The sequence below is a fragment of the Lactuca saligna genome, chromosome 4 (genome assembly GCF_052625555.1).
Source record: "Lactuca saligna cultivar CGN05327 chromosome 4, ASM5262555v1, whole genome shotgun sequence".
NCBI lineage: Eukaryota > Viridiplantae > Streptophyta > Magnoliopsida > Asterales > Asteraceae > Lactuca > Lactuca saligna.
In genome coordinates, this window is record NC_136420.1 from 82,273,949 (window position 1) to 82,289,595 (window position 15,647).

General features: G+C 33.5%; 1 protein-coding gene across 1 annotated transcript; it reads left to right on the plus strand.

Moving 5' to 3' along the window:
- The first annotated feature begins 12,268 nt into the window (after positions 1-12,268).
- Positions 12,269-15,208, plus strand: LOC145042233 (glucose-1-phosphate adenylyltransferase small subunit, chloroplastic/amyloplastic-like). The gene is made up of 9 exons (XM_078990627.1): positions 12,269-12,732; positions 13,038-13,334; positions 13,437-13,706; positions 13,782-13,961; positions 14,026-14,129; positions 14,201-14,312; positions 14,400-14,498; positions 14,663-14,782; positions 14,878-15,208. Exons 1-9 carry the CDS (start codon positions 12,439-12,441, stop codon positions 14,992-14,994), a joined length of 1,593 nt encoding a protein of 530 aa, XP_078846753.1. The 5' UTR covers positions 12,269-12,438; the 3' UTR covers positions 14,995-15,208.
- Positions 15,209-15,647: the final 439 nt, after the last annotated feature.

Here is a 15,647-nt window from a genome sequence, read left to right on the forward strand (position 1 = left end):
GTTGAAGAAATCTGGATGATTATTGAAGGTTGGAGGAATTTTTTTGATGATAAACGAACAGTTATCGAATTCTCTATAGTTACATATTTGAGATTGAAGGTTATTACGATATTTACAAGTTTGCTACCGTGTCTTTTATACTTAGATTAAATAAGTGGCTGAGAATGATTCCCCCATTCTCAATATTTTTTATTTTCTCAATTGAACCCATATATATATATATATATATATATATATATATATATATATATATATATATATATATATATATATATATATATATATATATATATATATATATATTATTGAGGGTATACCAATAACATCAATTGTAAATTACTAGTTTATATTACTTTAAAGGAATCATTACAAATAATGCTACTCTTTCCTTTTCGTGTAGGGGGCTTCAAAGTTGACGAATGAAGATCTAAGATTGGACTTATAAGCAACTAGGCAAGTTCAATAATTATGAACATATATTCATGTTGCCGGGTAATTTAACTTGGATTCAAGTTTCATGAACAATTATTCTAGTTTCCATTAACTTTTATAAACATTCCCCTATCTCAAAAGCATAAATTTAAAATGCAAATCAGATATATAATGGCTCATTAGTTGACTACCATAAAAAATCTAATATAAAACAAGGCGCATAATCGTTAAAACCCACTAAAATAATGGTATTTTATGAATATAAATTTATAAATGTTTACCTTCTTATAGTTTTTCTTTTTTAAAACAATAATGCTCCATGAAACAAAAAAAAAAAGGTTTATTATCTAGTATATATAGATGTTGTGGGTCAAAAAAAGTGAACAGGATATGAGTATTGAGTAGTGGCTTTAATGGGTGATGCTCATTACCACCTCAAAAGAAGGTAAAGTTGACAACTACACACCTTCATTCCCCAAGATTCTTAATTTTAAAACTAAAACAATTTAAACTCGTAGTATCTTCCATCCTACGAAAGGCAATGTAATCAAAAGCCACATGTTTTATTCACCAAATGCAAGCAACAAGTTAAATGCATTCTAAGTTGACCAAGTCAAACCGTCACTTTTTTTTTAGTTCAGTTGGTCCTTTTTTAATTTTTTCATTCTCTGTTGAAGCGCCTGACTCATGTATTGTCAGTTAGTTAGGAAGGTAATGATCTGGAATCAGCATGCTAAGCTAACTAAACGTCCATTTCGTCAAGAGACAACACTGAATGGTCCTATTAATATAATATACATTTTCTAGTCAAAAGGCATCAATAATGATCGATGGTACAAATAAATATATCCAATCTATTTGTTTAATACCAACTCATAAATTTTATGAATATAATTTTAAATATGTATAATGTATCTTATATTGGTACCACATTGTCTAATAAATAAATGTTTATATATGATGTAGTTTCAACTCTCTATAATTCTTTTTAGAAAGGAAAATGACATTATTATAAGTTATAACACAATTAATTATTGATATTTATCCGATTTGGTCGCTTTCACTAATTTTTAACAAATACCCAGTTATTAAACATACATGGAAGTATAACGTGTTGAGAAAATTTAATGACCTATTGTGTAAAAAAAAAAAAAATAGCTTAGTGACCAAATCAAGTAAATGACAATAATTGATTGTGCTGTAAAGACATTTTCTTTATGTTTTTATCTTTTTAATAACATTAATTAGAGCAGACCTCACTCGCAATCCTAATATTCTTCTCTTTCTCATGAATCAAATCTTCAACACGAGTAAAACGAACACCACTTTTCTATTTTCTTTCGTCCATTCTTCCCTTCTAACCGGTGATACATGAACAAAAACATCTTTCCCCGTCAGCGAAGTATACCACCGCTGTTACCATTATAAGCAAAGATATCTTTCTCTCTTCTCACTTCTCTAGCAACACCGATGCCCTTCACAAAAACCATTATACACGTCGATTTCTGCTCCGATTCAACAATCACATGGAAGATTCAACTCTGACATCGTCTACATCAAAGGTGTAATCCAAAAACCAATTCCACTTAATGCCGGTGTTGATGCCTAGGTCCAATTGTCGGACCTAGGTTCTAATTTGCGGAAATCATTTTTTCAAAAAATGATTTTAAACATTTATGGACAATAGTCCTCCATGTGAGAAATATAGAGATATGGGTTGAATGTATGACCCATATTTTGTAATAATAGAAATTAAATAGAAAAATGACTAATGGTGTGGGCAACTCCTACATAAGCTTCCTCGACGTGTCACAACACGTAGGCTCAGTAGTAGTGAATCTGTGACTTAATTGATAAATAAGTTGTAAGTTTAATAACTTATTGTACAAAAAAATAGTTTAGTAATCAAATCGGGTAAATGATTATGTTACAATGACATTTTCCCAAAGAAAATAAAATAAGTGGTACAAGACAGTTAGTCACGTACACTACAAGCAAAAACCGATTTTGATAGGGAATGATTCCGTTGCAAAAAGTTGAAATTATGTTGCAAAAGGCGAATAGCGATGGAATTTACGACTCATTTTCGTCCCATAAAACCCCGTAGCGAGGGTTTGTGAGGGAAACAATAATTCTATCAAAATGTGACAACATAATGAAATCCGTTGTAGATGATATTCCATAGTAGTATTCATAGTTCTTCCGTTACAAATTTCCTTGTGATTAATCCTTAGCTAAATCTGTGGTGATTAGTCCCTAGAAAAATCCTTGGTGATTAATTCCTAGCAAAATTCGTGGTGATTAATCTCTAGCTAAATCCTTTGTAATTAATTCCTAGCAAAATTCGTAGTGATTAATCCATATCTATATCCGTGGTGATAAATCTCTAGCAAAATTCGTGGTGATTAATCCCTAGCGAAATCCATAGTGATTAATCCCTAGCTAAATCTGTGGTGATTAATCCCTAGATAAATCTGTTGTGATTAATCCCTAGTAAAATCCGTAGTGATTAATCCCTAGGTAAATTCGTGGTTTATATTCTTGAGCAGATTCTTTAGAAAATTACGTATGAATATTTTCGTTGCAAAGCTACATATCTATAGATGGATAATTAATTTACAAATTAAATCCAAATTAATTTATACTAAAAAACAAAATAACAAAAAAATCAAATAACATTTATATTATTAAATAAAAAGATGAATATTTGTTACATCGATAATTAAAAGTGGTTAATCTAAAATAAATACTTTTGCAATAAACAAATTAACACTTTATGTTTTTGTAGTTGTTGAAAACTGTTAATAACAACCATTGCCGATTGAAGTCGTTTATGAAGCTCATTGATTCTTATGTTGTGTTGGTCATCTTTGGTCTTCATTATCTCCTTAAGTTCTTCATTTTGCTCTTTAACAAGCTCCTTTAATTCTTGCAGTTTAACATTTTTTTTTGGAATGTAATTAAATACTTCTGTGGTATCGTTAATCATGGGAATCGCCTTTGCATATTAGCCAAATCCATAAGTCTTCTTTTCGTGTCAGGACCTCCAACAACATCATAAAATATTAGATCATCCTCAACTTCTTCACCTACAACTTCCAACTCTTCCTTTTTTTCCTCATAGACACAACTTACAAAATAATAATAATTTAAAAAGATATCAAAGTTATAAATAACATGAAGTCTACAATATAGAATTTTACATTGAAATGAATGTTACCTGAATTTTTCTATATTTTTCATTTGTAAATGGGACTCCATCGCCATTCCTTGTATGTGTATACAAGAACAATTTAGTATGTGGTGGATCACGTCCAATTTCATCTTCTACATAAATATCACAAAAGGTAAAATATATATACACATAAACATAAACATAAACATATAAATTCTAATGAACCATTAAAAAACTGACCAAATTAGAAGCAACTTTCAAATGAGAAACGGATCCATCGTTATGGGTAGGTTACGGTATTACATCAGCCACCCCATTACACCTATTGATCTTATTCTGATTAGATTTTTGCTACTATTCATTTGTATTCCATTTTGCTTGCCATGAGTTCCAGACTTCTTGTCACACCCCGAAAACCTAAGGCGGAAACATTTCCGGGGCGGACTCCATGTTGAGTATCAAATCCAATGTACATAGTAAGCAAAGTAAACAACCATTACATTACATATTCGAATTTACATTTGTTCAAAAGTAAAGTGTTACAAGTGTTATACATATATTATATGAACAAAAGTAGAGACGAGTCTTCTGTATGCTTTGTCTTCTCCAAAAGGATTGCTGGGTACCTATCTAAAATGGACCTGAGAATACAAGCAGTTTGAAAATCAGCATAAAGCTGGTGAGTTCATAAGATGTTTGTTTTAAGAAAATGTACAAGTTCCCTTTGGTTTTCCGAAAAGTTTGTTTTCCAAGAAAATCCCATATTTTCTTATATGTAAAGTTGGATTAACTGTTTTATTACACAAATCTGGTTATGTACAATTTTTATCCTAGGAAAATCCTATATTTTCTTAAAAGTAAGTTTAGTTATTGAATTTCGATGTAATGTTTGATTACCTTTCGTACTTGTTATATTAGCTAGGTATTCTGATATCCTAATGGTGTTACACTTGAATGTACCTAGACGCGTGCCTTCGTATTCGTATTCTTATTCTTGATCATATTCATATTCATATTTTATACTTGTATTCGTATTTATATTTGTAGTCCTATTCGTATTCGTATTCGCATTCGTATTCGTATTCCTACTCATAATCCTAATCCTATTCGTATTCGTATTCGTATTCGTATTCGTATTCGCATTCGTATTCGCAGTCGTATTCGTATCCCTATTCCTACTCCTAATACTATTCGTATTCGTATTCGCATTCGCATTCGTATTCGCAGTCGTATTCGTATCCCTATTCCTACTCCTAATACTATTCGTATTCGTATTCGTATTCGCATCCGTATTCGTATTCCTACTCCTAATCCTAATCCTAATCCTATTCGTATTCGTATTCGCATTATTAATTTAGTATTCCTATTCGTTCTATTCCTAGTTATACTTTCGTATTCGTTCTGTTCCTAGTTGTACTTTCGTATTCGTTCTGTTCCTATTTGTACTTTCGTGTTCGTATTCGTATTAATTCTAATTGATGATTAGTATGAATTATTCGTAGATTATGAAATATGATTTAGATTGTAACATTTTATCAAGAAATCTACGATTAGTCTGAAAGCTAACTTCGTAATTCGAACTATTTGATAAACACAGTTTTCAATATTAAAACATACATAATATAGACATTTAAACTGAAAACAATAAGTATGAGTACAAGATATCCTTGTACTTTTGCTTGTATTCCCCCTGAAAACATTTGAAAAAGGGTAAGGGTATGAACTCACCGGTCGAGAAGCGTGTCGGATTGGATGTTAAGTATCTGTTCGGGGCTTGATAACGCGTGAGGTTCCTATGTAATATGAAATGATATACAAATGTATCTAATTAGACTTTAAATCACTAATTAGATATGATTATACACTCTAAGACGCGAAAACACTTCATATCAAGTGTTTGGAGTGACCCGGGTGACATCTAGGGACGTATAAGGCTCGGATATGGAGTTTAATCCTCAAGAGTAAACTCATAAGAGGGTTTACGGTTCTAATGACTCATTCCCCATGAGTTTACGGCCGTATACTCATGGGTGGTGTGTTCTTGGATGCCAAATGGTCATACAATGCACACGGGAAGGTTCTAGGATTGATTCCATGGCTTAGGAAGTGATTGGGACTCTAAATGACCTTGGATAAGAGTTTACGGTCTATGAAGATGTTCTTCGAGAGTTTACTACCTTAAACACGAGTTTACTACCTTAAATACAAGTTTACTACCTTAAACACGAGTTTACTACCTTAAACACGAGTTTGTCCATGATTCATGAGTTTTAGTGGTTGAAAGTTAAGCCTACTAAGTTCTAGACCCATTTCTAAGCCATACAAGGTGTTAAGGGCACTTTAACACCCATAGAATGAGTTTAAGGTCTAAGGAGATGAGTTTACGGTCTAAGAATGTTCTTGGACCGTAAACTCAAGCTTGTCCCATTTGAATAAGTTTTGGTGCATTTCTTGAAGGATTATAAGGTTCTATACTCTCATGAAAGCTTGTTGGAGGTGTTTAGGGGCAAACTAACACCTTAAGTTGAGTTTACTCCCTAATAATAGGTGTTTACGGTCCAAGCATGTGCTTGGGCCGTAAACTCATGCTTATGTCCCAATTGAAGAGTTAAAGGTGTTCTAAGTCCATGCAAACAAGTCCTTAGGTCATATCTAGGCTCCAAATGAGTTTAGGAAGGGTTTTAAGGCTCAAAACCCCTCATTACATGTGTTCACAGCCTAAGGAGGTTCTAGGACCGTAAACACATGTTTATGGTCCTATTCCTCATATTTTTCACGAATTTGAAGGCCAAAGGTGTTATATTAGAAGCTAGGATAGTTACCTTGACGATTTGGAGCTTGTTTTGGATGATTTTGGCTTGATTTCGATTTCTAGAGAGAGAAAGTAGAGAGAGAGTAGAAAGGCTTCAAATGAGGCTCTCTCAACTTTATATATGCTGAAATTTTAGGACACGGTGGAATTCTACCCGATACTGTCGTCAAGCGAGGCTTTTGGTCCTACTCGATTTAATTATTTTTATAATACGCCGGAATAAAACAATTATTTTTCCAAATATAATTCCCGCATTTCGTTGCTTACTTTTCCCTAAGTGTACCCTTTTGCATCTGCTCTTTAAAAAAATGCTTTAGCACAAGGGTCTGGTGGCAGGAGCCTAATATGATAGTTTTAGTTTCGATTTCATATGTATGTGTAGACCAGAATGTTATATATTTGAAAACTTGTGTAAGGTATGATTGGTAACTCACAATTTTTTTTCCAAACATAATTATTTAAACATCCATCTGTACCATAAACATAGGAATTGTATTCACCACCTACAGTTTCCATAACATATCCATTAACATTTGTTGTGGATGTAGTTACGGTTGCTGTTGTTAGTGATGGGGTAGATTCTGGTATATATGATGGGATAGATGTATCTGTTGTTGACGATGTGGTAGTTGGTTTAGGTAAGGAGGATGTGGTAGTTACTGTAGGTACTGATGGTATCGATGCGAGTGAAGGTGATGAGGATGGTGTCGATGATATAGGTGTTGAAGTTTTAGTTGTAGATGCAAGTGTTGAGGATGGTATCGATGATGTATGTGCTAAAATGTTTGTTGTAGATTGAGATACTAAGGATGTGGTAGTGATCGATGTATGTGTTGAGGATGGTATCGATGATTTCTGGTTTAGAGGTTGTGGTACTTGATGTAGGTGCATTGGATGTGGTCAACAATGTTGAGAAGTCAAAATCTTCATCAACTAAACGTTTGCTTACACATCTTGCAGTTGAAGTCCTGTTGCAATTCAAAACCTAAGGTGCAATGAAATCTTTTGACTTAACACATGATGCTCCTTTTGATTTCATGTTCTACATTTTTCCTAAGTACATGTAAAAAAATAGTCAATACCAATTTATTGAAGATACTAAGATCATAATGATAAGAGAACAAGAAACAATGATCACAACAATATTATATAAAAATATATTTTAGATGAGTGAAACCCTATTTCGCCAAAGTGATCAGTACACAAACGTAATGAAGAAATATAGGTGTGGATCAATGAGCTGTTGGAGATGATGACATAAAATTTAAACCCTATTTATAATAAGGTAACTGACCATAATATGTAGGATTAATATGTATAGGTTGGAGGGAAAGGACTTGCAAAAAATTTTGTATCACCAATAATGAAAAATTCTATAATGCACACAAAATTGGGCTAGTCAAAAATGATATTTTATAGAAGACTATTTAGGATAAATAATCTTAACAAAGTTATAGTATTTGTGACATGGATTCCACACATATAAAGAACACTGGAATCCGATTTCATATGAAGAAGTTATGCTTCTTCGAAGTTTTGCGACTAAACTAACACGACTCTGCGTATCGTAAAAAGTAGACTTTCGATAGATTAATTTTTAACCTAAATGATCTAAATGAAAGTCTTAGTAGTCGTCAAACCGAGAGTCCACATATAAATAACGTCTAAATCTAAATTCATTAGAGTAAGTTACGAATTTTCTAAGATTCGACACCAATGTACAACTTAAAAATTAAATTTTAGATCGGACGTTTTTTGGTCGAAACAATCTAAATGTTAATTAAAGATATCCTTAATAGGAGTTTGACAATATAAATACAGTCGAAAACAGACACTAGATGACAGATTTATACATTTTATACCAGCTTTAACAGTCTAAGCTTGTGCGAAATAAATAAAATCAAAATTAGCCAACAGAGTCTCATTGAATGCTGTAGATCTCATCGATAGCTACATGGATATAAAGAACATTATAAACAGAGCTTGTATGAAAAAGATACGTAATTTTGAAAATTTGAAAATCAGCCTGTACGTAGTGCACGACGTGCATACCTTCTAGAAGGGGCGACATAGCACCAGCCAAATCGAACAATTTTCAGCTGCAAAGGGGCGGACCAGGTCAGTGCGTGGCACACATCTGTTCTGGGCGCGACGCACATTGTGTTTTTCGTCCCTATAAATACCACTCCTTATACAAATAATTCCTCACACCCCTACAAGTCATTCTCTCGACTTTTTCTCTGCTGTATCCCTATTTTTCGTAGTTCTTTGTTTATCGACAAATCCCTATGATACCTAAAGTACCCGACTAGTAGTACCTATCTAGTATAAGCACCTGGGTCATAATTCTGCTCGCATAGTTTCTGGTTTTCATCATGTTACCCGGTAAGTTATGCAATGCTCTTTCTCTTTTAGTGTAACTTATATTTATAGTCATAGTTGTTAGTATGAACCTATAAATAAGATTTATTAGTAATTCTAGCTATAATACTGATTGATATACTTACGGGGGAGGTGTCTAGAATGGTCACGTTGACTTGGTTGTTGGATTTTCGAAAGGCTATATGCCGAAATGGTCCTGCCTCCCAATTGATTGCCCTGATGGTCATTAATTGATAGATCTTAATGTAGACATTACGATTAGTGAGGAATCTATACTATAGTTATTATAGTCACTAGGATTATAAAACTAGACTAAAGTTTATGTCACACCCCCAAACCAGAATGACGGAAACGTCTGGGGATGGATGACTTCATGTACAGTATCATAACAATTGAATAATAATGATCAAATCCATACAACCATCACATTGATAAATTATAAGTTTACATTGTATTCAAATCATTATTTGCTTGATACCAAAATACATATGACAAAATATATGACGTGATGTTGTAGAGCTCCATCCTCAAAAATCGTTTTGATTACATGTTTATTGATTTCCTGAGAATACAAGCAGTTTTAAAAAAGTGTAAAAATTAAGTTGGTGAGTTCATAAGAGTTTTGTATGAGAAAAATCTACGATTTTTCCTTGTAAGATGATAGAGTGTGATTCCAGAAAATCCAATATTTTCTTTGTAAAATGAACTGCATGTCTTAATCTCAAGACTAAAATGATAAGTAGTATTGTACTGGAAAATAGTATAATGTAGTTTTATCATTATATAAAACTGATTGAAGGTAAGTTAGCTCCGTAAACCAAATGTATTGTTAATACGCCATGTGAGTTATTATAACCGTGCTAAACGACATAGATGGCCTATCACGACGTTCATTAAATGTCGGAATGTTATGACATTTGTCACCCCAGACCTGTCGGTCTTACCGTACCTAACAGTTTAGGTGGGAGATTGTCAGTCCCGTATAGATCTATACACTAGTATCATGCTCTTTTACGGGAGATTCCTAGTTAAATACAGGACTTTTGTAGGTACTCATGTAAGCACATGAAAATAGAGTCTCACAACCTTGTATCAACAGGTTTACGCATAATGTAATGAAAAACCTTTTGTAAGTGAAAAAATTTCCTTTCTATAGGAATTTCATAGTGTAAAATAATTATACCTTTAAATAATTATTTCTTTGTCCCGAGAGGGTAAACTAGTGAAAATGCCCCAAAAGCTATACTTATGATAGTTTATTAAAATATTTCTTTGATATGAAAAACCTTTGTATGCAATGTTATCATTCTTCTATGATAAAAGTAATATGAAATGAAATAATTATATATGTATTTTTATATAATTATGCACCTTGCTCAACATGTTACAAAGACGATAAAGTTTCATAAACTATACTTGCATAGTTTATTATAACAATTTAAATTTGTACCCAATATATATATATATATATATATATATATATATATATATATATATATATATATATATATATATATATATATATATATATATATATAAGTATAACATAGCGTGTTTGTACTCGTTTTTCATAGCTTTATGTTTTTATCAAAACTTTTCATGTAAAAGTTCACAAGTTTGGTAGTAAAGCTATTTCATGTATTTAGCGCTTTTTCGTAACAAGTAAGAAAACGTATTTAAACATTTGTGTTTCACGTAAGTTCTCTTGTGTTATACTTGTATTCCCTCCTAATACATGGAAAATTCTCGAAAAATGTAGGGGTATGAACTCACATTGAGTGTGTTTGTGGTTGTATAGAGAGATGATAGTGAAGATCTTCAAGCCTAGAACACTTGAAGGTGGTTGAAAAACTCTTTGCAGATGGTATTATCCTATGAGTTTTAACACATGATAATGTGTGTAAATGTGATTAATCTAGCATGAAAGTGTATAGAATGTTGGTGATTTTATTGTCACCATGTCATTTTAAGTAACTGGAACTAACATGTGAGCTAAGGGGTTTCATGATTTGTACTCTAATACATGTACGGGTTTGTGCGGAGTACACGCATGTATAAGATCGAGTCAGAAGCCGGTTTGACGACTAGTCGGAGGTCCGGGGGCAGCGCCCTCAGGTCCGGGGTTTCCAAAGGGGCAGCGTCCCTTTGGCGGGGTCTAGGGGCAGCGCCCCTAGTGGGGTCCAAGGGGTAGAGCCCATGGCTGGGGTCCCGCTAGATTATGGTAAAACTAACGAATTTTGCATGTGGGAACATAATGTAAAATTAAATTTCTTGAGGGTGATTATGGTAAAACTAACAAAACTCGTTAGTTTTTGGTAACCCTAATCCGGATTAATATTACTTGCTTCCTAAGTAAGTAATGATGGCCCAACCCTAATGAAACCCTAATCGTGTTTAGTATATAAACAACTCTTCCTTTCTAGAAGACGGATGTTTTTAGCTCTCGTTTTTCATCACACATTCACAAAATCTTTTAGCATAATAGCTTACATTTTCTGTGCTTAGAAACGTAGGTGTCCGCTTGGATTATCCTAGGTTGAATTTCTTGTAACCCAAACATAGGGTAGAAATATCAGTTCGGAAAGTGATATCACGATCTAAGCTGGTATCCAGATCTCCACCGCAAACCCTAATTTTCCCAACATAGAAACACTATATTCATTGGAAATGCTTACCAAAAATTCTAGGAACCAACTTGGAAAATAAATCGTTGGAAGTGTTGAACTTGATCTTGAGAGAAAAAGGTGGAGAAGATGAAGAAAATGTTGAAATACGAAGGGTGTTGGAGGAGCTCTCGGCCGAAGTTAAATAGGGGAAAAAGAGGGTGGGGTGGGGTGAAGTGACCTTTGCATTGATTTGCAACTATTTTTTTCCAAACATCTAGTAATATTTAAAGATGAAAAACCAAAACATATAAAAGAAAGATTAACATCAAATTTAATAACCACTTGGGTTGTGGTGACTTGGTAAGACATGTAGAAGATATGGTGGATAACCTATTGACCCATGTTCAAATCCTAACACCACTCAACCCTTGCGGCCATGGAGGTTCGTCTGCAGTGACTCCAGGGCATGAGACAAAGCTTTATGTTTGCAGCGGGGGATTAGTCGGTGCGCGGAAGCTGGTCCGGAAACCCTCGTTAGGGAAGTTCCCTTTCAAAAAAAAAACAATGTAAATGAATAATCAAATTTAATGTAAATGAATAATATAGCATAATATTTTATATATAATTTCTCACAACGATCGAAATAATGTAAAAATAGATGTTGTCAGAACATGTGAAAATGATAAGGGGGCTGGAATGACTTTACTTCAAATTTATAAAACATGATTTTTGGTGTCGGGTTAGAGAACTAAAGAAACTTGCTTTTCAATGACCTTAGGGACCAAAATGCAATTAGGCATATCTCATGCTTGAAGTTGTAATGTTGTATGTAACCTTGGCTTGTCTCGTTGTGTGCATGAGGATGTTATTGTTATGTACACACACTCCACATCCACACACCAATCAATAGATTTCTTTTTCCAATCTCCTCCCCAAATCTGTATACCCACCCCATTACTGATCACATGCCCTGTTAACTCCCTCTTAATCCCAACAATTTCTTACACTCGTAGTCAACAAGGACGATCGTGATGATGATCCAATCGGGTGTAGGAGGAGGAGGAGTAACGAGTAACAAGACCGCTGCCACCCGATTTGCTTCTTTTAGTGCTTCTCAGATCTTCGGCGGCTGCCACGAGCGGGACATTCTTATAAAGAAAACCAATTCCTCTGTTCCATTCGCTCACCGGAAAATGTCTCATTCCAACATTACTGATGGAGGAAGAAGAAGCAGCAGCAGTAGCTCAAGCCCGCATGTTTTTTGCCCCAAAGCTGTTTCTGACTCTAGTTATTCTCAGACCTGTCTCGACCCTGATGCCAGCAACGTATGCACATTCCACCTCTCTCCTAACACACATAATTGGAAACTATTTTTATCCTTTTAAAGTTTAAATCGATTCATTTACCAAGTAGGTGTTTGATAAAATGCCACACCAAATTCCTTTTTAGGGATTGAAGGATGCGTGAGTTCTCTTCATGTATTTCATGATCTAATGATTGATAGGGAAATCTGATTCTTCTATTTATTTTCTATACTAGGTCCATTTTGATACCAATAATTAATGTACATTACATAAACCTAGTTGCTTAATTCAGTTTACTAAACTTGATCTGATTACCATGGTTGTAGAGTGTGCTTGGAATCATTCTTGGTGGTGGAGCAGGGACTCGACTATATCCTCTTACAAAGAAAAGAGCCAAACCTGCTGTTCCTTTAGGAGCTAATTACAGACTCATCGATATACCTGTCAGCAATTGCTTAAACAGCAACATATCAAAGATATATGTTCTCACCCAATTCAATTCTGCATCTCTTAATCGACATCTCTCAAGGGCATATGCAACCAACATGGGTGGCTATAAGAATGAAGGTTTTGTTGAAGTCCTTGCAGCACAACAAAGCCCTGAGAATCCTGATTGGTTCCAGGTGAGTTGAACCTAAATGGCTGTTTCTTTTCTTTTTTCATCAAGTGCTCTGCAGATAAAACATTCCTCAATCCCTAATTTCTGTTAATTTGTGAGTGAATAGGGTACAGCTGATGCTGTAAGGCAGTATCTATGGCTGCTTGAAGAACAAAATGTGTTGGAATATCTGGTTCTTGCTGGTGATCATTTGTACAGAATGGATTATGAAAAGTTTATTCAAGCACACAGGGAAACTGACGCTGATATAACTGTGGCTGCTCTACCAATGGATGAAAAACGTGCCACTGCATTTGGTCTAATGAAGATTGATGAAGAAGGAAGGATAATTGAGTTTTCGGAAAAACCAAAGGGAGACAAATTACAAGCAATGAAGGTATGAATACGACAAAAAATCAAAAACTTTACCCAATGTGTTCTTCCTTCTAATGTTATTCATGTGAATTGATAGGTTGATACTACGATTTTAGGGCTCGATGATAAAAGAGCAAAAGAAATGCCTTTTATTGCAAGTATGGGGATATATGTTTTCAGTAAAAATGTTATGTTGGATTTGCTTAGAGAGAAGTTTCCAGGAGCAAATGACTTTGGAAGTGAAGTAATTCCAGGCGCAACTTCCATTGGGTTGAGGGTATGTTTCGTTTTTATAATTTAAAAAAAAAAAAAAAAAACTGATATGAATTTTATCCTGTTAGGTACAAGCATACCTGTACGATGGTTATTGGGAAGATATTGGTACCATTGAAGCTTTCTATCATGCAAATCTTGGAATCACCAAGAAGCCAGTTCCAGACTTCAGGTACCCTTTTTTTTTTTTTTAATAATATAATTCGTGTTCAATTTTTAATATTTTTGTTTATTTATATGCAGTTTTTATGATCGGACTGCTCCAATATATACACAACCACGGTATCTACCACCTTCAAAAATGTTGGATGCTGATGTTACAAATAGTGTCATTGGTGAAGGTTGTGTGATCAAGGTACGTATGTTCAAATGAATCTTTTGTAAAACATTTGTAGACAATTTTGTGAATCATATTTGTTTTTTTTTTTTTTTTTTCTTATAGAAATGTAAGATTCATCATTCGGTAGTTGGTCTTCGGTCATGCATCTCTGAGGGTGTCATTATTGAAGACACTTTGCTCATGGGAGCCGACTACTATGAGGTATTACATCTATTTTTTACAAGGAGGGCATTCATGTCTTTTTCATAGATGGGAGCAGAACTTTCATTATTGTCAAATCGATATCTGTTACATGTCAAACACAGTATAGTTTTTTTTATTTTATTTTTATGAATGGATGATGAGTTATATTTTATTGGGAGCAGACTGATGCAGACAAAAGAGTGTTGGAAGCGAAGGGTGGGGTTCCTATAGGCATTGGAAAGAATACACACATCAAGAAAGCAATAATAGATAAAAATGCTCGTATTGGGGATAATGTCCAGGTAAAATAATCACTTTATTAATCCATTGTTTGCTTCGTGTGTGTATATATATAAAGAAATAAACAATGGATGATGATGCATGGTTGTATTTGCAGATAATAAACAAAAACAATGTTGAAGAAGCAGCGAGGGAAACGAATGGTTACTTCATTAAGAGCGGAATTGTAACGGTTATGAAAGATGCAGTCATTCCAAGTGGCACCATAATATGAAACACTACTTTATCTTGTCATCTTGTATTTTGACTTTTTCTTTTTATATAGCATTTTTTAAAAAAAAAAAATAAAATAAAATCTTTCATATTAGTTGATCAAAGCATTTTACTAGTGGTACTAATCCTAAGGAGTAGCAAAATTGGATCCCCGGTGATATACTTGTAGAAACTTTTATTCAATAATGATTACAACTCTAAATAGGGTTTTGACATTTCATCTCTATCACACAAATAAATACAAAAGGGCTAAATGTAGAAAACAACATTCTACTTTCTAAAAATATTTTTTTTCCCATAATATTCTACTTTCATTTTTTCTTTTAATAATATTGTATTATGATTTAAAAAATCTACTTAGTGATACCAATAGGTAGTTATTTAATTTTTAAAAGACTTACATTGTTATAATTAGTAGAATTTTAAATGTACAATATCTTTAAATATTTCAAAAATACAATGTTGTAATAAAATAAAATGATATGGTTAAAAGATGAGAATTGCATTACTATTTGGCATATTGTGTTTTGAACGTGTAATTCTTAACTAAACATTTTTATCATATTATGTGTAACTGAAGCACCCTCCCCTATGGGCTAGTTTGAAATATAATCTTTGCAGAAAACTCCCAAGCTTCAAAGTTTTTTTTTTTTT

What these genes read in the sequence shown, in the direction of transcription:
- LOC145042233 (XM_078990627.1), top strand. Translation starts at nt 12,439, where the DNA reads ATGATGATCCAATCGGGTGTAGGAGGAGGAGGAGTAACGAGTAACAAG. An exon ending in AGAATCCTGATTGGTTCCAG is followed by an intron (nt 13,335 to 13,436) that starts GTGAGTTGAACC and finishes GTGAGTGAATAG; the next exon opens with GGTACAGCTGATGCTGTAAG. An exon ending in GTATTGGGGATAATGTCCAG is followed by an intron (nt 14,783 to 14,877) that starts GTAAAATAATCA and finishes TTGTATTTGCAG; the next exon opens with ATAATAAACAAAAACAATGT.